The sequence below is a fragment of the Chelmon rostratus genome, chromosome 5 (assembly GCF_017976325.1).
Source record: "Chelmon rostratus isolate fCheRos1 chromosome 5, fCheRos1.pri, whole genome shotgun sequence".
NCBI lineage: Eukaryota > Metazoa > Chordata > Actinopteri > Chaetodontiformes > Chaetodontidae > Chelmon > Chelmon rostratus.
Genome location: NC_055662.1, coordinates 19,801,340 through 19,822,018, shown reverse-complemented (window position 1 = coordinate 19,822,018; position 20,679 = coordinate 19,801,340). Strand labels below are relative to the sequence as shown.

Sequence of the window (20,679 nt, the reverse complement as noted above, 5' to 3'; positions counted from 1 at the left end):
GTGAAACTTAAGTTGCTAGAGCTGAAAATTGTCTCTTTCAATGTCCGTGTGCATTTGAAGGCGGCTGTTTTAGGTCCAGAAAGGCTCAAATCAATCTGATACCGTCGACGTTTGATAGACAGAGCCAGGAACTCCAGGAAAGGTCATCTGAGGAACACGCCTGCAACTATCCACACTGTTAAATTTACTCTGAAGTGACATCAGCTGAGCACTTCATACAAAAATGTATTTTTCGTCTGTTTCCAGTGTTTTTAGTTGACCGGCCTGGTTTCAGATGATTTTATTGCAACAGGATGGCACTGAATTGACGCAAGATTAACTGAAACAAATCATTTACAGCGGTTATGGATCAATACAAACTCTTTGGAACGCTTAATACATGTGATATAAAGTGTTCCAAACAGTGAATTCTCTCAATAACAACATCAAACAAGAGAACACATGGATCAAATGAATGCAACTCAAACAGTGCATCACAACACTGAGCATGATATGAGGGGGAAAATATTGAGTTAACATAAATGAAAGGTTAAGTAAACGGCGCGGTAACTGAAGACGTGTGAATGTCAGCAGCCCGGCATTCCTTTCAGAGCGACCCTTCCAGAAACTTCCTGAGGGAGGCTCGTGTCCTTCACCAGCAGCCTCGCAGTAGCAAGAAGCACATCAGTCGACAGATACAGCTACTCGCACACTTGGCCTCTTCCTCTCTGCTTCTTACTCCTCTGTAGTTCAGGTTTGCCAGCAGCTTCCTGATAGAGCATCGCGTTCCCTCCACATGAGACGTGAGGATCTTTAAATGACATTCACACCAGAAGGAGAAGTGCGTCATGCCACAAAATTACTCGACAACTCTCCTGACCTGAACAGGGAAACAGTCTAAACCCTGACCAACAGCTCTCCAACCGACCAAGAGCGCAAGCAAAGCTGAATGAATAGACATGAGGGGAGAAGGTCCGAAACACAAACGTTTTTATCGAGCCCCTCGGCAAGGTACGAGATGCACCGGGCTTTCAGCTAACTCCAATATAAGCCCATCTCTGGCGATATCATACGCATATAGCAACTGTCCACATAAGTCCACATAAAATCCTGCGTGTTAAGTGAAGCCTGAAGTGTGCCATATTTTCCAAAACATAACCAAATGGTTTTGGTGCCTAAGTCTAACCAAGCTGTGAGTGTCTCACAGCAGTACTCGTCGGGTTAATCATGTGCTAGAAGGGCTTTCTGGCAGGAAGGCTTTGCGCATCGCACGCGGCGGCGTCGGTATTTGACGACCTGGGATGAGAACGTGTTGGATTTGTACCTGTCTTAGCAGAATGTCTGCCTCGAAGGCTCGGCCAAAAGCAAAAGCACCTCCCTGAGCAACTGCTAAAGTGTCAAAGACATTCCAGGAACCACTTTTTCGTCTCATTAAGACGGTAGGTAGGTGCCTGCCCTGTGGGTGTCCCTGGACACACTGTGGTCCAGCAAGTCCCCCATCAGCACAACCCCAAAGCATTCAGGGACATCAAAGCCGATCTGATCTGACTCGCGCAACCAACGGCACAGACACGTGAGAGGCACATAGAGTAGGAGGGAGAACACCAGGGTATCAAGTGAGTATTTCAAACACGTCACCGTCATCCCTGGGTGCTGTAGCCTTGATTACACAGCGGCTATAACTGGAAGCACCAACATGGAAGTGTGTTGGGGACATATGGCGAGAGGCAGAAAAAAATGATGCCTGCTAGAAAGTGAATGAGAACCAGAGTTTAATTTAACTCAGAGGCTTTCAAACCTTCTTCTCTGGGGATTTGCACAGTCAAAGGTAATTTAAGGCTTCCAAACAAGCAACCTGCTGTTTTATTAAAAGGCCTTTTATGTTCCTGGGACTCGGCTCGACCTTGGGAGAACTCGTGAGAGTTGCAGCGATCCAGGCTGATCTTCCTGAAAGTTGCGTGGCTGTCAGCGTCAAATTCGACAGCCTCGGAGAAAGTGTTTCGAAAACGTGTTGCCGCACTGGTTGTATACAGTTTGCGTTAAAAGAGCAAAATGAAAAGGGCCAAAAATAGAAATACGCGAGCAGGATGTGGGGCTTCTGCTGGGCGCTGATTTACCCTATAGCAGCACCTCACACCGCCGTATCAAGCACTTTACCACAGGAACGTTTCTCCATAGCTCAAATGTGTGAGGGTCAGAGAGTAAGTGGATGCAATAAAGACACTGACAGTGTGACAGTGACATTTCATACGTCTACCTCCTGCACACCAAATGGAAACATTTGCTGGGCTGTGCATGTGCGTGTGTGTGTGTGTGTGTGTGTGTGTGTGTGTGTGTGTGTGCTTCTTCCACCCACAGCAGCTGCTCTGAAACGTGTTTTTGCTCTCTGTGTTCGTAACTCTGCATGTTGCATGCTAACTGTCAGGCTATCTGTGTGTCCTTTACTCTGCTTCATGTCTGTGGAAGTTTTGTATTATAAATCCGTCGGTCTGTTCGTGTAACTGTGAGTTTCCCCAGCTATTTTTTGCGGCGGCAGCTATTTTGGTTTTGCTTTGATGCATCACCGCATCCGAGTGCATGCCGTGGTTACGGTGGTGGTGCTTAAACATATTTCCATATTTTGTTAAGCATTTACAGTAATATGTATTCCACTTCTCTTGCTCTTTGGTCATCGGGGTTTGCGTGCATATAAAACATTTTGTATGTTTTCTGAGCTTCCTTGCTCGGATCTTTAATGTTTGCCTAATTAATTATTTTTTGGACATACATGAGCTTTTATATAACACTGACAGCATGCTTTCATGGGCTGTTACATTTTCTCTGTTCTGTTTCCACTCTCTTCAACAATTTTCCTCTTTTTGGAATTTACAGGGAATTAACAAAACAGCAGGACATCTTACAATAAAATTAGAATAATGCAATCCAGCCCTGCAGTAAATACTGTCGACTGCATGATGTTGACTGTCGACTTTTTGATACAACTGTCTGCTAATATTTGAGGCCGTGTTGTGTGGTGTTGAATTGAGTTTTGTTGTGGCGTCTCCCTGTTTTTTCTGTTCTGTGCGGCTTCTCCATCACCTCATCTGTTGTTACTGTATAACATGCTGCATGTGCAACATTAAAGAGAACAAGAGCTTAACTGTTCTGTAAAATATATGAATTTCTTGTCTTTGTAACTGCATACTCAGTCTTAACGTGCGCCCATATTTTACCTTTATGCTGCTTCGAGTCTCTTTACGGTTTTCTCCAACGTGTATGCATTGCAGTAAATTGATCTGTCACGAAGAGGAGGATGCCATCTCTTCTTCATCTCCTCTCAAATCATCCGTGGCCTCGCGGCTGTTCTGTGTTCTCAGTTGTGCATTTGTGTTTAATCTCTCCGGTCTATTCTTACTCGAGTGAGATCACTGACCGATGTTTCCAGGGCTGTGCCCTGACGCGCCGGCAGCTTCACCAGCCAGCAACCAGCCATACTGAATCAATAATACATTGTTCCCTGTGTGTGTGCGTGTGTGTGTGTGTGTGTGTGTGTGTGATTTTATGTCTGAAAAGGTGGGAGGTGGTATAGAGGCAAGAGTGGTTTAGGTGGAGGTGACTGACTGAGATCTCTTAGTAACACCAGTGGAAACACTCTATACAACACAAATACAGGCACAGACACACACACACACACACACACACACACACACACACACACACACACAAAGCTCTGTTCAATCAGTCCGGTGACTCTCGTTTAAACAGATACACACTCATTGTATTTCAGCATAAAGCAGGTCTTTGATGAAGTGTGCTGCCAGTTGACAGAATCATTGAAAGCAGTGAACAAGCACAGGCCGGTTGACACACACACACCCACATAAACATATGCACATGCACACACTATGATGTCTTACACAGGGTGTGGTGACAGTGATTTCAGGCAAGACGGGCTGGTCCAGGAAATGTAGTGCAAGGGGCGCAAAAACACAGACTACAAGGGCCAGTTTGTACACTCTGCAGCACCTGAACGCACAAATAAGCTTCACACACACACACATGCACAAACACACACACACACACACCTAGACAGACAGTATGTGTGTCCATGTCTATTTTTAGATTAACAGCACACCTCGGACATTTCTGATTATTATATGCGTGAAAGACTCGAATGGCTCGGTTTTCTGCGGTCCTATTTGCCCCAGATCCAGTCTGCTATTAATGAACTGAGATCTTATCTTAGATTTGCACCTAATTTGTCTTGGTGAGACATTTTTTGGCAGCTCCTGCATGTTTTTGTGGTCACTGTTGCATTCCTGCCAAGCGCAGGAGGGAATGATCTTATCCAACTGAAGTCAAAACACCTTAACTCAATATTAAACCAATTAATCCAAGTTCATTCTTAATTCTAAATTAAGTCTCAATTTTAAAAAAGCCTAATTTTTCTATTCCTTTTTCTCTTCTCACCTCTTTCCACTCGTCTCTGTTGTGTCTGAATTATCTGTCTCTCCTCTTTTACGTCCTCCGTCCTGCCCATTCATGCCCCTTGTTTCCCTTTCCTGGGAGTGAGGTCACTGTTTTTTAAACAAAAGTGATCATGGTTATTGAAACAAAGCCCTCTGAAATGTATGCAGTCGTCATTCCTGAAGGTGGGACACACACTCTTGTCTATTTATTTCTTTTTCTGTGCCTTATTAGGGAAAAATTGGAGAAAGCGGGCTGGTTTGGTTTCAGGGTTTTTGTAATTTTACCTTAAACTGAAGCAGACAGACCAACGTGACCAGGAGGGAATGCCAGGGCACCAAGTAAGAACAGAGTGACTGGCAGAATTATTACCACATGTGGTTCAGCATTTGGGTGTCAACAGTAAGTGTGTGTACTGTATGTGCGTAGTGGCGTTATGGAGGCAGAGGGAGTCAGTGTAGCTAGGATTGAGTTATGGGTCCAAAGAGAGACAGATCATGAGTGAACAAAGACTATAACTCCTGATTTCACAAGCGGGTGTAACATTCCTTTGCTGGTGTGATTAAATCCAAAAACAACTGCGCTATTTCTCTGCTACTTCAAGGCCACTGTGCGAGTTTATCTAGAAATGGCCTTTAAATAGATCTGGAAGCTGAGTCCGCCTGTCTTTATCAGTCCCCGCTCTGGGCAAGACCATAGGAGACAGGGGTCACCCACAGATCACAAGTGCTGTAGGTCTGTGTGTGTATATATGTGTGTGTGTGTGAGTTCCTTATCCACCACGTCCCTCCTCTGAGGCTTCGCCAGGCCTTTCTGCTGAGAATGACCTCACACGAGATCCTAAAAGAAGCTTTGACACTGACCAGATGGACCGAAGGAACAAGATATGTTCAATTTAGGGCGGACTCACTGCAACAACATCACTCGATTAAATCAGCTTCGGGAAAATTTGGAGTATGTTTGAAGGCTCGCAGTCACGGGCGGAAGAAAAACTCCACTTTCAGCTTTTGTTCCAATGATTGTGTGCAAGCCGCTCGTCATGCAGGCCATGTTAGAAATACAAAAAAAAGCATTATATATTTGTTGTAAGGTTTGTGCTTCTTTATCTTCTGCCACAGATCAATATGGCTAGACAAAAAGCCCGAGGGTAAAAATCCACTGTGGTTTTCATGAAAGAGGCTCTCACACTTCTGTTAGTCTGATGGTTTGTACTCAGACTTGACCTGTATGGATATAGCTACTCTAATGTGTGCATAAAGACACATTTTCCCTTCCTTTAGCTGTGAAAATCAATAAAAGTAATCAGGATACTTGATAACAAGTACACAGAAGTGCATTTTTGAATTGCAGGTTATCACAGAAGAAGTCTAAAATGCCTAAACATGAAGTATAGCCACCGTGTTTGCTGTAGTAACATAGCAACAAACAAGCACTTTTTATAGTAGCTCACTTTCTAACAAAAACACACAGCAGTGGACTGGTACCCCGAGGGGTCTTAAAAGCAGACCATGAGAGGAAACAGGCACATTAAGTTAAACCCGACCAGGGCAGGAGAAAGGAGGCAATGTCTCCAACAGCCTGCAGGTCAACAGCGCTGCATCAAACCCCCCACAGAGCACAGGAGCAGGGGGAGCAGCACGTCCATAACTAATACTCACCACTGCACAGCGGTGGAAGAAATACTCACAGCTGTGGCTTCAGTACCAAAAGTAAATTGATGCATTAATGTGTTCATCACTACAATGCTGCAGCCCATAAACACGCAGCTAATTTAAATTCCTATTTACTGCTGGGTAGCATGAGAATTTACCCCAGGTGATCAATAAAGTTTTCCTTATCTTAACATGTAATTATCCATTATAGTTTTTGTTTGTTTTGTTTATCATATTTTGTATTATTAACATGAATCTAACAAAGAAACCTGCAACTAAAGTTATCCATTTTAATGGAGTAAAAGTACAATATTTCTTTCTGAAATGTCATGGAATAGAAGTAGAAAGTAGCATAAAAAGAAAAGACAGTACTTGAGTAAATGTACTTAGTTACATTCAACCACTCCACAGAAAGAGGAGGGACCAAGTGCACTCCAGTTAACTTGTCTTGACCAAATAAAGGTTATAAAACAAAAAGAACTGGATGAAACTAGATCAAGTGCGAGGATAGTGGTGTAAAAATAAAAATATGAGACACAGGAACTGGAATATACTGCAGCTGTATATATTATACAGGGTTTGGACGTTTAAAGACATGAAGTCCTTTAAACAGTGCATAGAAGGAGTGAGGTAGGCCTATATTTGAGACAAAAAGCTATAAAATCTTATATCTTGTGTACTCATACGCAATGTATGAAATCTTTATGACACCAAAGAAGAAGAGTTAACACTGTAAACCATACATGCAGTGGTGCAGCAAATGTCACATAATTTAAGGTAATAAAACAGATGAACAGTGTAGGTACTTTTACAGCGTCTAATTCTTCTTAGATGTTTTCCAAAGAGCCTAAAAGTAATTTTACGTAACATCATAATTCACGCACATATATCTTTTAGAGGCAAAGGACAGATGTTTGCTTTTTACGTGCAACAATAATGCAGCTGTTTGGTTAAAGCGGAGCGTCTATAGGAGTTGGTGAGGCTGAGAGCCGGCACCGTCTCCGGAGTCTCAGGGCAGTAAAACAGTAGATGGCAGGACTGGAGTCCCGTGTTGTCTGTTGAGATCTAATTTAAACTTTTACAGCTTTGTTTCACAGCAGACTGACCAAGAAGTTAAAGCTGTACGTATAAAGAGAAGAGCTCACATGGAGGCGGTAAGAAAGACACAGTCTCAGGGACAGGACGGACACGAACAACAAGCAGTCACACACGCAAACAGCAAAACTCAAACACCCGTGGATTCCCACAATATTTGTCTTGCAACATAACCTGGCGTGTTTAAAGCTTTTTTTTTTTTTTTTTAACCATGGTTAATGACCTGAAAATGCTCTGCCATACCTCTGTGAACACTTCATGGCAACTCCCACACTGAACATTGCCATCATCGTTTAGAAGATTTAAAGTGTAATTGGACAAACTAATGACTCCATGGACCGTAGCTGGAGCATGGCCAGCCAGTTTGCAAAAGACATACATGACATTCCACACTGCAAACACACATACAGAGAAATCACAAAACCTGAGCTTTCCTTCTCGCCGCAGCTGATTGACAAACACACTGTGACAATCTTGGCCAAAACCATAAAACCTGAGGAGCAGAGAAACATCGGACTGATCCCCTGAGCAAATCTGGGTTTATCAAAGTCATGACAGAACTGTCAAACTTATTCAAAGTCGCTCCTACACTGTGTTTAGGAAATTACACATCACAGGTTAAACCCGGCACGACCGAAGCCCTGGTGTGACTTCGTGAGAGTCAGATGAAGATCGCATTGTTTCGGGTGTGGGTCCTCAGCAGAGGGAGCTGAGGAATCTCTGCCTTGGAGGCAAACTCGGTACATGCTGGGGCTCTGTAAGGGGAACTGATGGTACAGGGGGGCCCAAACTGGAGGAGGACAGCCACATAATTCTAGGGGGCCTCAAATGGGATGAATTACAGCAGAGATTCAAGATTAACAGGCCTTTACTGCTGTGTTTTGTAAGATCTACGCAGTGATCTCTATGGTCTCAAATTATGCACTTATGTACTTACGACATCAACACTGTGTGTATCCAGCTGAAGTATAAACAGTGGGAAAATGACGGGTACAAAACTACCTAAAACGTGTAATGCGAGTGAGAGAGTGAGTTTTATTGTCTTATAATTTTAGTGCCGTCCACTTTACAGTTTCTTTCGCTCTGTCTGGAAGCTCACAGTTGCTTTTGTAAGGCAGCGAAAACAGAAACAACACAGTACATCAAACGGGAGAAAAGAAGGACAGGCTGAAGAGACGGAGCTCCAGCTGGGCCCAGCACTCAGCACTGAGACAGCCTGCCCGTCAAAATGATCCACAGCTGGACCAGGAAGTGTTTTCCATATTCAACATCTGGCCTTCGGTCTGCCGAGAGGGTTATGGATATTATTGTGCGTCACTATCACTCAGAGAGATTCACTCACAGAGACGCCAGATTTACTGGCTTCTTTTTTATTTTCCTTTATATTGTTTTTCATCTAAATTTTGATTCTCCGCTCAGCTTTCTGTTTCTGTTTACCATAGCCACTTCTTGCTTTCTGTCTCTCTCTCTCTCTCTCTCACACACACACACACACACACACACACACACACACACACCTCTCAAGTTGAGTGCCACGGAGTCACTGAGAGTCACATGTCTTATAATCTTAGGCGACAGTGATACGACAGTGATCATAAAATGATCCTGGCTCTGACATTCAGCAAATACCTGAATGGCCTCAGCTTCTTTTATTTCCACCATAAAATCGCAGCATTTTCGACAGATGAGCTTGAAGAGGATAATCGTGGAAAAAAGGTCAGGGCGGGACGAGAGCGATCGGGGTAAACGCTCGACAGAGAGCAACACAGAGACGTGTTTGTGTCCCGAAAAGACGCACAGATGTGTTCAGGCCGAGTCATGCTCCTCAGGATTACACTGTGCGCCTGAGCTGAACGTGGTGTCATCCGATTATGCAATTAAATCAGGCATAAATAAACACCCAGCGAGTCATTTGGCTGAATTCAAACACATGCCAGCCAATCTGAACTGATAACACAGCTGAAGCCCAATGTGTGAACTGCGAGAGAAGACAGCAAATCGTGTCTGGGACGTGTGTGTATTGTGTCTCAAAACACGTTGATTACAATTTATTATCGAGTCATTTGTTACTATAATTAGAAGTTTATTTTATTTGGAGCAAAACTGCTGAGTGCACAGTTTCTGCTCCGACTGCGCCTTACGCCCTGAGACTCATTTATAGCCATTACTCAGGGCTCGTGAAATGTGGCTTCTTGTGTTTCTCCTCTAATCAGTCCGGATGATTCCTCACACTGTTACAGCTGCCTGTTTGGGTATCGTTCAACAACGCTGGCTGGCCCGAAGATGAGTGCTCTTGGCTTACGTGAAGATATGTTTGGCGAATAGCGGGGAAGAATTAAGAAAACAGAGACAGATGAGCTTAACACAGTGTTCCTGGCCTCGGAGCATCTGCGGGTTACCTTCACAGACCCCTAATGTTCATGGGATTTGTATTTTCCTTGGCAAAAACAACGGACTAGCAAGAGACAGGCAGAGACAGGTGTGTCTAGCTGTAGCCGCATTCTCTCGGTATTATGATCTTACGCGTGAATAAGGCGAGCCTGGCCAAAGATGATGGCCATCAGTTTTAGATGATCTTTGGCAAATACTTCAGAGCAGTGAAAGACAGAGACAGGTGAGCCCAGTTTAGCACTCTTGGCTTTGGAACATCTTTGGCAAATATCAGAGGCGAGTAAGTGACAATGGCAGCTGCGCAGAGAGCGGCTACGAGTACAGAGGATTTGCAAAAGGCTGTGAATTTTTGCAGCTAGAGTTCAAGTCTCACAAGTTCTAAGCGATCAGGCCAATGCTATACTTGCTGTACCGCTATGAGCCCGTCCTCACCAGGAAAATGGACGATTTTGATTTAGATTTTTTTTATTTTGCAGCTGATAAAGGCGTAAACAAAACAATAAAAGATTTTATACCTTACAACACAGGTGGTGGGACTGTTCCAGCTAACAACCATCAAACTGAGGGCTGTCATGTTAGAGCAGGAGTTCTTGATGTTTTTTCTGTTCACACCTCTCTCTGCTCCTTCATGGAAAGTAGAGAGCTGCATCGACAGAGGTAATTTTTAAAAAAGCGTGTTTTCTCCAGTCTTTTTTAAATAGGGAATCCAATTATCTCTCTGCTTCAAAGCCAAGCTCGTTCAAACACGATGTTCTTGTTACACGCGGGTCAGTTCCAAGTAAGCATGCTGTCCGTTCTGGGTTTCATTTCAAAGCATGAGCTAAAAACAGGCAATAAATCACTTGGTTAAAGTATCAGTCTTGCCTACAAACAGGTAGCTGACACATAGCCCCATACATCAAGTGACCGATTATGTAACCGATACTTTCTCATATTTCTGATTCGATGAGAGGTCATCAGTCATGTGTGTGTGCGCACAGACACTTTCAGATGTCATTGTTAGGATGGCCACATTGCAAACCACAAATCTACAGCAGGACGGACGTGAACACTTTAAAGAGAAAATGAAATTAACCTCTGTGCTAGAAGCAGCCAGTGGCAGTGCCATTCAGTGGTGCGCTCTGCAGCAGCAGGCTGAGTTAAACACACACCAACACGTGTGCGTGTGTGCCTGTGTTTGTTGGGCACGTGGCTGTGCACAAGCATCAGCATTTGCACATACAACCCAGGGATTTCGCTGTCTCTATTCAGAGAACGCAATGTAAACAAAACGGAAAAGTATACCCCAACCATGCATAAACTTCCCTCACCCAATCCCTTGCCTGAGCATCCAGAGCCAGCTTCCAGACTCGAAATAACTCCAGCAGCTGCATATGTGTGTGTGGGTGTGTGTGGGTGTGTGTGTGTGCATGTCTTTGTTAGGAACCTTAACTTAATTGTACCTCTTGTGAAAAATATCCAGTTTCTCCAATACATCTCTGTCTCTCTTTGCACGTATGTATCACATGTATGGGGTGTGAAAGTGAATGTGTGTGTGCAGGATACAGAGTGCTGAGGTGAGCAAAACTTCCATTCTGATTGATGTGTGTGTTTGTGCATGTTGGGGGGTGGGGGTCCGTAAATCAATGACACCGCAGCAAAACAACAAGACGACAGCGTTTCAATTCAGCATTATGCACAAGAGATCTAAGATCTGATTGTGTTTATCCATGACTTATTATGGCCTGTCCTTGTGGCTTTCCACATGAATACATAAGACCCCCGCTATAATAAATGTGACAACTCCACCATCGAGACACTCAGTCATGAAGAATAGGCTTGTCAAACACTGTAATTATCCTGTTTGAGGTCCTTTCAACAGGGTGAGATCTCCACTCTGATAAAAAGAGAAGTGGAACCAATTAACTCAGCACGACACAAAAGCTGCTTCAAACCTTTCTTCTTAGCGTGATAGCTTGTTTATTCAAATCATGCATTCACTGGCAGCATGCCGTGATGTGACTAGGTACACGCGGGTGAGTGCATCAGGTCAGCGGTGTTTCACTTTGCACCTTTTTAACCCTTGAGACGGCGCCATTACCGGTGAAAAACACTCACATACACGCAGACCCATTAAATAGTCAAATGGGCGTCGAAAGGACTTTACTATGGGGAATTAAGCATGTAGCCAGACACTGGCAGTTGAGGAGCATAACAGTGAAATACAAAGGTGGTTTTGTTGAGGCACGAGGCGATTGGTTGAAACGAACAGTTTAATGCTTTGGTGTACCTCTAAAGAGAATAATTACACTGCTGAAGACTCTAATTTCAGTGATGGAACGCTGTGATTGTTCTGTGCTTCAGGACGAAGCCATCAGCGTGGAAACTTCTTCATTTGTAGCTCCTCTACAGGTTTAACCCCGCTCCGCTCCTCCAGCTCTCACTTCAGGCTTCAGCTCCAATCACATTCTTGCATTTCATCTCATGTCAGTTTCTCAGTCTCCCCTCTTTGTCCTTTCCTCTTTCCTGCCTCCTCTCCCGACTTTCCTCTTCCTCGCACACCTCCTTCTCCCCGCCGCTCTGTCATCACCTTTTCAACTGCGCACCCCCTCAGTCCATAGAAAACACACCTCTGCTCCATCTTATCAGTTCCTCTTCCCATAACCTCCAACCTTATCCTGATCTGTCTACGCCTCGATGACAAACTCTTCTACTGCAACCCTGTCTCCTTGTAAGTACATTAATATGCTACTGACTTGTTATTGCAAGTATTTTGAAGGGAATTGTAGGGTAATTGGTGCCTGGATTATGTTGTTTTTGTGGAAAAGTGCTATAATACTGCATGTGGGAGTTGGTTGGGGTGAATGTAGGGAGTAGATCAGTTAGAGTCATATCTAAGTTCAGTTAGATTGATGCAACAAAAGCACTTTGGCTAAGGTTAGTTAGTTACTATTGTAGACATTGTAGAAAATGTGTTCAAAATCAACATTTTGCAACTTTGCAAATATGTTCATCTGTTCGTGCTTGCTAGAACGACTGAGGAGGTTCACTGGGATGTACTCAAACCAAACCAACCAGCCTCCTGATAGAGGATTTGTGTGTGTCCGTTGTGTGTGTGTGTTATGAACACATGTGCTCCACATATGTCTGATATCTCGTTCACAGTAAAGTCTGTTTAGCTAACAAGGTATTAGCTGTTTTTCTAGGTCTCATCAAGTGGAATTCAGTTCGACACTGAAAACGGGAAAATCGCTCATTGAAAAAAAGGAATTTCCCAGAAACCCGACTGCATTTTTTCCACAGCTGTGCCTAAGTGATCACAGTAAAACTTTATGGATATCTATGAATCCAAACACGGAGCAGTGATGTTTTAACTTTCTCGCATGGTGCCATCAGGCCGGGTGATCCATGGTTTACAGAAACTGCAGATGGCAACCCGGCTGATCAAAAAGCCTCGGCCGCGGAGAATCCGACTCCGTCGTTGTTTATGTGCCTCTCTTTCATCTCTTTGCCATGCTGTTACTTCCATTTGACTTCTTTTAAGCTTTTTCCATCCATCCTTCTTTCCTGGTCTCGCTCCTTTCAGTTTTTAAACCTCACTCTGTTAGCGAGAGCGCTGCAAACACACACACTAACACTGTTTGACAGAAAGTTTGTGTTTTCAGGGCTATTATTAACATAACAATACAGAGTGCATTCCTGGACAGAAGAAAAACTCAGGCAAAGATTGAAACGTTACATAAAACAACAAACACTCCAGATCAGGAACCAGCATGTCGTCAGTACTGTTCATGCCCTGACTGCCCTCAGTGCAACTTATTTCACAGGTAGCGTGAATAAAAAGAGGCTGGTTGGCCGAATCAAACATTGATTCTGATCTTCGAAAGCCAACAGAATCTCTCACTTGGTCACTCAGTCACACTGCGATAAAGTGACAGACTTACAGCCACGTAATTCAATTTACGCAACACATTGCTAGACACTTGCTGCCCCAGCCAAATATAGATCAGCCCTATAGGCTGATATGCAGGTGTGAATGGAGAATTTACCTTGTGCACGCTGCAGACAGACACGACTGAAACTGCGGAGTGATGCTTTTGAGTAAGTAAAAAACAAATCTAGAAAGAATTAAAGGGGATTATTCCTGGATGGAGGATGATGTGTTGATGTGTGAAATCTGATTTTCAAGTGCAAAACCTGTGTGATGGAAGGTTTTTTTTGGGGGGGAAACCAGTTCCGAAAGTGAGAGAAAATCAAAGACATCTTTAATCTGTTGCTCGTCAGAGTGATTTTTTATTTTTTATTTTTTATTTTTTGTTATAATAATGCTCTGTGTTAACACTGTTTAGATCAGTCCAAACTGGCTGATCTGAGCTGGAATGAAAGGAACAACAACAACAAACTTACACCGTCGTTTTGGCACCTGCTAGCATCAATTTCAGCGCTGCTTCCTTTGCTGTAATATGTTTTCCACTCTAGAAATACAGAGAGTCTCACGGACAGCTAAATGAATGTTGGTGTGTGATGATTGCTCCGGTAACCATGGCGTTTGCGTTCATGCATTTAGTGTCTGGCTTTGCTTTTCAGTTAATAAATCCTGGTTCTGGTCCAGTGTTTTTTTGTTTTTTTTTGCTGGATGGAGAGGTGGGCAAGTGCCAGGATAATCTGGCCCTCCTCTCATCTGCCATATCATCCTCAAAAAGAACTGCAACCAGCTTTGTGTCAGTTCAAATTTTTCTTGCAGGAACAACTTTGTTTTACAGCTTTTGCTTTTCTTGTCCTTCACACATCTGCTGCCCATCTCCTCTCCCACCACCCCTTTATTTGGAAAAGGAATAACAACCTGTCTCCTTTTAAAATACACACATACAGACACCACATGCATTGTTAACATGTCTCTGTATCTTCTCACTGGTATCATTCCTGTTGCTATCTGACCCAGTGACAAACCCGATCCAAAACGTGCAGGCAGGAAGGAAAAATGAAAAGAGAAGCGAGTGACGCCTATAAAAACTAACAGAAACAAGGGACTAAATTGGTTCTTTCCATTACGCATGTAAACCCATTAAATCCCAGATGTTGACCTAGACATGACCCTCTTTGGATATACAGTATGTTTAACTCACAGTGCCAATGAATGCCAAGCAACAAACAGAAAGAGGCTCTGATCTTATTTCTTATTATAATGCAACCTGGAAAAGACGCAGGGATTAGTGTCAATCTTCTGGACGTGAAAGTGTCCCAGTGAAGCAGAGGCTGGAGCCAGCTGTCCTCGACGCGCCTGCCTGGTCACACAGCCTTAATAATATAATACTGCCACTTAATGAAACGAGCCGTCCCACGTGTTTCCAATAGGCCATGAATCAACCCTTCAAGGGCTGATGTCTGCCACAGACACAGAGCGATGCAGAACAAATAATCCTTTAACTGCTCTCCCAAACAAGGGCACCCTTACATGAGATTTGTTCAGTCACACTGGCACTTGGCAGCTCATTTGAAGCCTTAATGAAGTAATTGGAAACAAAAGTCTGTGACAGTTACAAGAACTTGCTCTGGTCGTCACTGCAGAAGAAAAACACCATCAATAAAAAGATTAATGAGCGTTAAAGGAATGGTTTGACAATTTGGGAGAATGGGCTTATTTGCTTTCTTATCTGGAGTTAGATGAGAATATTGATGCTACCACAAGCTGAAACTCACTGCGAATGAAGAGTAAAAACAACATGTTGTGGTTTTACCGGGGTTTAGTCCTGGACTATTTCTTGGCCTGGTGCAGTGACTTCCTGGAGTGCAGTAGTTTTTTAACTTTAGGCCAGAGCCAGGCTAGCAGATTCCCCCTGTTTCCAGTCTTTACGGTAAGCTAATCTAACAACCTCCTGGCAGTAGCTTCACATTTCCATGTAAAGTATAATCAAATTCATCTTTATTTCCGACTGGCATAGAAGCGATGAAGTCCAGCCAACGAGGTGGTAATCAGTGCTGTGCATGAACGTGTGAAAAGAAAGCATTCATCGTCCATCAACTAACTCTCACAAAAGTTAATGACACTCACACACTGTCATTTAACAGACATAGACATTTAACATATTCAAAACTGTCCCTTCATATTCAACAGACAAGAAAGCGAATAAACATATTTCCCAAACTATTCCTTGAAGAGAATATATATGGTGCGACAGTCATAATAATGAATTATATGCTTGGCAGGTTTGTGACTTGCAGCTCATATCAACCTCTTTCACCACACGCCAAACTTCAGATGAAGCACTGAAATGTTGAATCTATTAGTCGTCTCATCCACATGCTTTATTGCCGCTTTAGGGAGACAAACTATATAAGCAGATGCAGAATGTGGAAGTATTGCTCCACTTTATATCAATCATGAGCCAGGGCTTGGATCTTGGGATTTCAGTGAATCCAGACTAACCCGCTAAAACACTGAAGTCACACAATAACGCAGAGGAACTTAACAACGTCAGCGGTAGACCAGCAACTCCCGTGTTCTGTGAGATTAAATTACTGTTTTTGTGAAAGGAGTCTGGTGGCTTTGAAGAGAGCGTAGATGGATATAACGGGCTAAAGGGCTGTCTGACGGCGAGGCAACACAGTAAAAGTATTCTAAATATGCGGACACTTGAACTGATGTAGATTTTTTTGTGTGTCTAGAATACGTTTCGCTGCTGTCCGCAGTCTACAGCAGCTAATTACTGCTAAAGTAAATCGGTAAGAAACCTTTTGTGATGTTTTATCAACATGCTGAGACAGACCATACTGTGTAATAGAAATAGCTTAATGGTATGAATCAAACGACTACTGCTGCTCCCTGCAAAAACCATTTCAGTTTCAGTGCTGGGCCGACGGTTGTACATCTTCCACTTTGTTGTCAGCAAAACTTTTTGACCTTCAGTGCAAAAACCATCCATCAGACTATGAACTCCCACTTTGACAGGTAAATCATCCGCCGATGACTTTTAGCCAAATGTGATGCTGAGACCTGCTTCACTCGTCATAAAAAAAACGTTTGGTCGTGGGTCTCTCTTTCACAGGGAGCCGCAGACTGACCTTGAGCTGCTACTAGCCCCGCGGTACAAAAGCAAACATCTTCAGTCATCATTTGGACACAAATTAGGACACGCTCAACTGGCCTCGTGTAAGAGGAGGCCTGAGAGAAAGATGGAAAGTCGTCATCGAGGGAGGACAGGATGTCAAAACCAGACACACATGAAGAGGCGCGTCAAAACTCACAGAAAGAAAAGGAAAGTGAGCGTTTTATTACTTCAATTCTAATTTCATTTATAGCTAAATCAATTCATGTTACCTGCGCATGTGCTGTGTACTGTAAAGCTGCTGCTTCTTTCATGAGCTCCAATCCAAAAGGACAAGTGTAGGAGCCCTGAACGTCTCACCGCGTTTAAATAAAAACACACGCATGCCTACAAGTGCTGCCAAAAGGACCAGACAATCCGAACCACATGAGAACCAATATAACACACACACACACACACACACACACACACACACACACACCCAGTAACACAACTGCATGTGATAAATCATCTCTACTGTACAACAGGATTCCACCAAATAGGGAGGAGTAGGCCTTGGGGAAGAGGGGGTGGTCCACATGTGTAATGCTCTCGCTGTGATTTTGGTTATTCGTCTTTCCTTCAGGGAATGGAAGATCGGGCAGAACTAATGGCGTTGCTGTGTGTTGGAGCTAAGATTAACTCCTACAACAACAGTGAACATCTGCCTGTATGCGGGATATCTGGGGTTGAAAGGGGAAGCCTGGACTTTAAATTTGATGCAGGGGACGGGTTGTTTGGGAGTGTTTGAAATGGAGCGTACAGGGATCCTGTGTTGTCATGGGGATAAATGGCTCCCCGCTCACGTTCACACGTTAAATCATTGCAAAGTGGTTTCGGTTTTACAGCTACACACACACACACACACACACACACACGCATGCATGCGCTGTGAGTTTGAGCTCAAGGCTTACTTCTGCAGGGTGAGGCTGAGGTTTCCAGTGCAGCTCTTGATCTTGTTCTGGGCCTCCAGGTGGTTCATGCCCTCCGTGGTGATGCCGTCGATAGACAGAACCATGTCTCCCACAGCGATGCCACCTTTAGCCGCCTTCCCACCATCCGTCAGCTGCGGAGACACAAAAACCCACAAACAGCTCCAATTATCTGCATAAAGAGCAGCCATCATGGTCAGGATGAAAATCCTGCAGCAGGGTGGGTCAAGGTGATGTGGGAGGGACACGTTCACCCTGTATTTATCACAGGATTTATGGATCCGCTCCATTACAGAAGCATTTGGACAAAGCTAATGAAAGACCTGGTCCTTGACCACATGATGGAGGGTCTAGTGTGCGTTCACTGATGCTTGTTTAATAGCAGGAGCCTTCGTCTTTGAGCTACCTTTGTTTCTTCTTTATGAGCTGCCGTCAAACTGGGCTTACAGCTTGTTAGAGAGAGGAGAAAAGTTCAAAAGGTCTCTCGACCGCAGCATGAGTGAGGAAAAAGATGTAAGCTGTAATACAACCCTTCTCCGTCTCCAAATTCTCCGTTACTGTATGTGCCCATTCTTTTTTTTTTTTTTTTTTTTGGTAGGTTGTTTCATGAGACAAAGAAGTTTTTTATCAACATACAAGCACTTAAATGTATCAGAGCGCTACGTGGACAAAAAATGACATTTTTAAAGCATGTTTGGTTTAACAAATACTGAAAATGAAACTAGATCAAAACGTATGCAGCCAAGCTCGTGACTTATAGAAGTTGACATGCAGCAAACTGGTAATGCAGCACATTATTTAAAGGTTAGAGCAGCAACAGCAGCAGTGTGACTACGAGCTGTGCGTTTTTTAATGTCTGTTTCTGTAAGCAAAAAAAAAAAATTATCATGACACATTTTACTGTTACAATAAAGATCAAGTAGAGTGAATCTAGTCCCAGTAAAAAGCAATTATGCCATTATGCGCCGTACAAAATGCAGTTAAAAAGGTGACAAATAGCTAATGGGACGCTACATGGTGTAGACACATTCCAGCTTTATTGGCTCTGAGGAAACAACAATTACAAGCCAGACATCTCCGAGTTTGTACGCATCAAAAAATATCCACACTCTCCATTTCTCTCGTCTCTGGCCCTCAGTGTCTTACATGATTTTCGAGGTATGCTTTAAATATCTGCATCTAAACAAAGTTTAATTGCTGCACTTCCACTCTGGGGGAAGCTGGTTAATTTGAAACAGATTCAAGCCACACAAAAGAACTCATGTTGAACAGCAGGCTTGGTCTTTAATACCAGCCCTGCTGCTCAACATGGCTTCAACATGCACAAATGCCTTACTGCACTTATTCTGTTCTTGACAGCAATGTTAAATATATAATTACAATTATGCTGGAGGAACAACTGTAACATTTTCCACACCCGTAACTGCTGCTGTTGTCCATCTATTTCAGCATATTTTGTAAACAAGTGTTGGAGAACCGTTGCGAGGCAACTAAGCACTTAACAGGCACACAAGCGGGCCTGAGTCCACACCAGAGTAAAATCCAATTAGATTAAATGTGTAATTACGTGTTCTATATTTTTGTGGTGAAAAAACAGGCCTGCTTCCTTCTTGGTAAAGTTGAAGCAAGGACGTTTCTGCAGGTGACACAGATTATTTTTAATATATGATGTCCTCACTGATGCGAGGACACTGAAAACTGAGCTGAAATACTGTATTAGATCTGTTCATGGGGAGTTTTTATTACTGTCTCTAACTCATTGTCAGGGCAATTCATTGTGGCAGCATGTGTCATGTATAAACCAGAGCCATTCTTATCAGCAGGCTGCGGGAGGACGGTGACAAATTTGGAAATGTGCGTAGGATGTTTCACCCTGGATCTCTGGTCTTTTTTCCCATGACGTCACAGCGCTGTATCTAAAGAGAAAGTATCATTACAGATTTTTATACCATATTATTATTTGCCCAATACAATGTCCAAAGCGTAAGCAAACAGATAAACTATTAGGTTTTGTGTGTTTGTTCTACTGTTAATGAAATGGGACTTATCTATTGTTAAAGTCCCTACAAAACAAAAACACCCTGCAGCTGTGACTCTGACCATTCTTGGTCACGCAGAAGGTCCAGCTGTGTCCAAAGGGGAGTGAGGTCATTTGTTTCTTTTGACAAGATGAAAAAGGACCACACACACACACACACCTCTTCACTGAACACACACACATGCCCACAGACCACTTTTGTGCCTGTCCTAGCTTTGACGTGCCTCTTACTCTTACCCATCTATCACTTCAAGTGAATCTGGTGCTTCCATAAGAAAATGTCTGTCTGCTGAATTAGAAACGACAGTCAAGGATGAGAGTGTAATGTGGGTTTAGACGGTGCGTTACATCCCCTGTGCGTCTGTTTCCTCTGCCTCTATCTTTGTCTCACATGCACACACACACAACGACAGACAGACACAGGCAGGGCTAATAAAAGAGGCTCTGCACCCGGATTAGTGTTAAGGCTCAGCGGCCCCAACCTTTTATAGTCATATTAGCCTAACACACGCAACATCACTCACCACCACTCACAACAGCAGAGGGCAGGGGGAAGAGAGTAATGAGCGATCGACCTGACACTGATTAAAACTGCATGGATGGAAAGGAAGGGAGAGAAAAGAAGAAGAAGAAGAAGAAGAAGAAGAAGAAGAAGAAGAAGAAGAAGAAGAAGAAGAAGAAGAAACTGCTAGTGGGCACTTTGAATCTGTGGGCCCTTTTTTCTGTGTGCATTTTGACCCATTTCAGTGGGTGTGTTCATGCTAACCACTCTGGCACTGTCATGGACCAAATGCTCACCGCAAAATGTTCAGTTATATGTTTTCCCCCAATTAATGCCCTGCTCCTGCATCCTACACAACACACAACGGCTGCTTCTCCCTCTCCACATACAGACGCACTCACCCCAACTCACAAGACCTTCAAACAACAAGCAGAGAGTAAAGTGATTTTTAATTCGCCTTCTAAGCATTTAATCTGCATGTCTTAACGGTCTAAAAAGGTTGTTCGTGCTGGTGGGGAATCTGCTTCCTAAAGCAAACATTTGTTTTCAATCACTATGATTAAAAAGATCTCAGAGCTCT

General features: G+C 43.5%; 1 protein-coding gene across 3 annotated transcripts in view; it reads right to left on the bottom strand.

The window, feature by feature from the left end:
* Positions 1-20,679, bottom strand: part of pdlim5a (PDZ and LIM domain 5a) — a 59,572-nt gene that overhangs the window by 27,316 nt on the left and 11,577 nt on the right. For all 3 annotated transcript variants that reach the window (XM_041937416.1, XM_041937418.1, XM_041937417.1), the window contains one exon: positions 17,542-17,693. In XM_041937416.1, the coding sequence (XP_041793350.1) occupies positions 17,542-17,693 (152 nt within the window). The remainder of the gene's footprint in view (positions 1-17,541; positions 17,694-20,679) is intronic.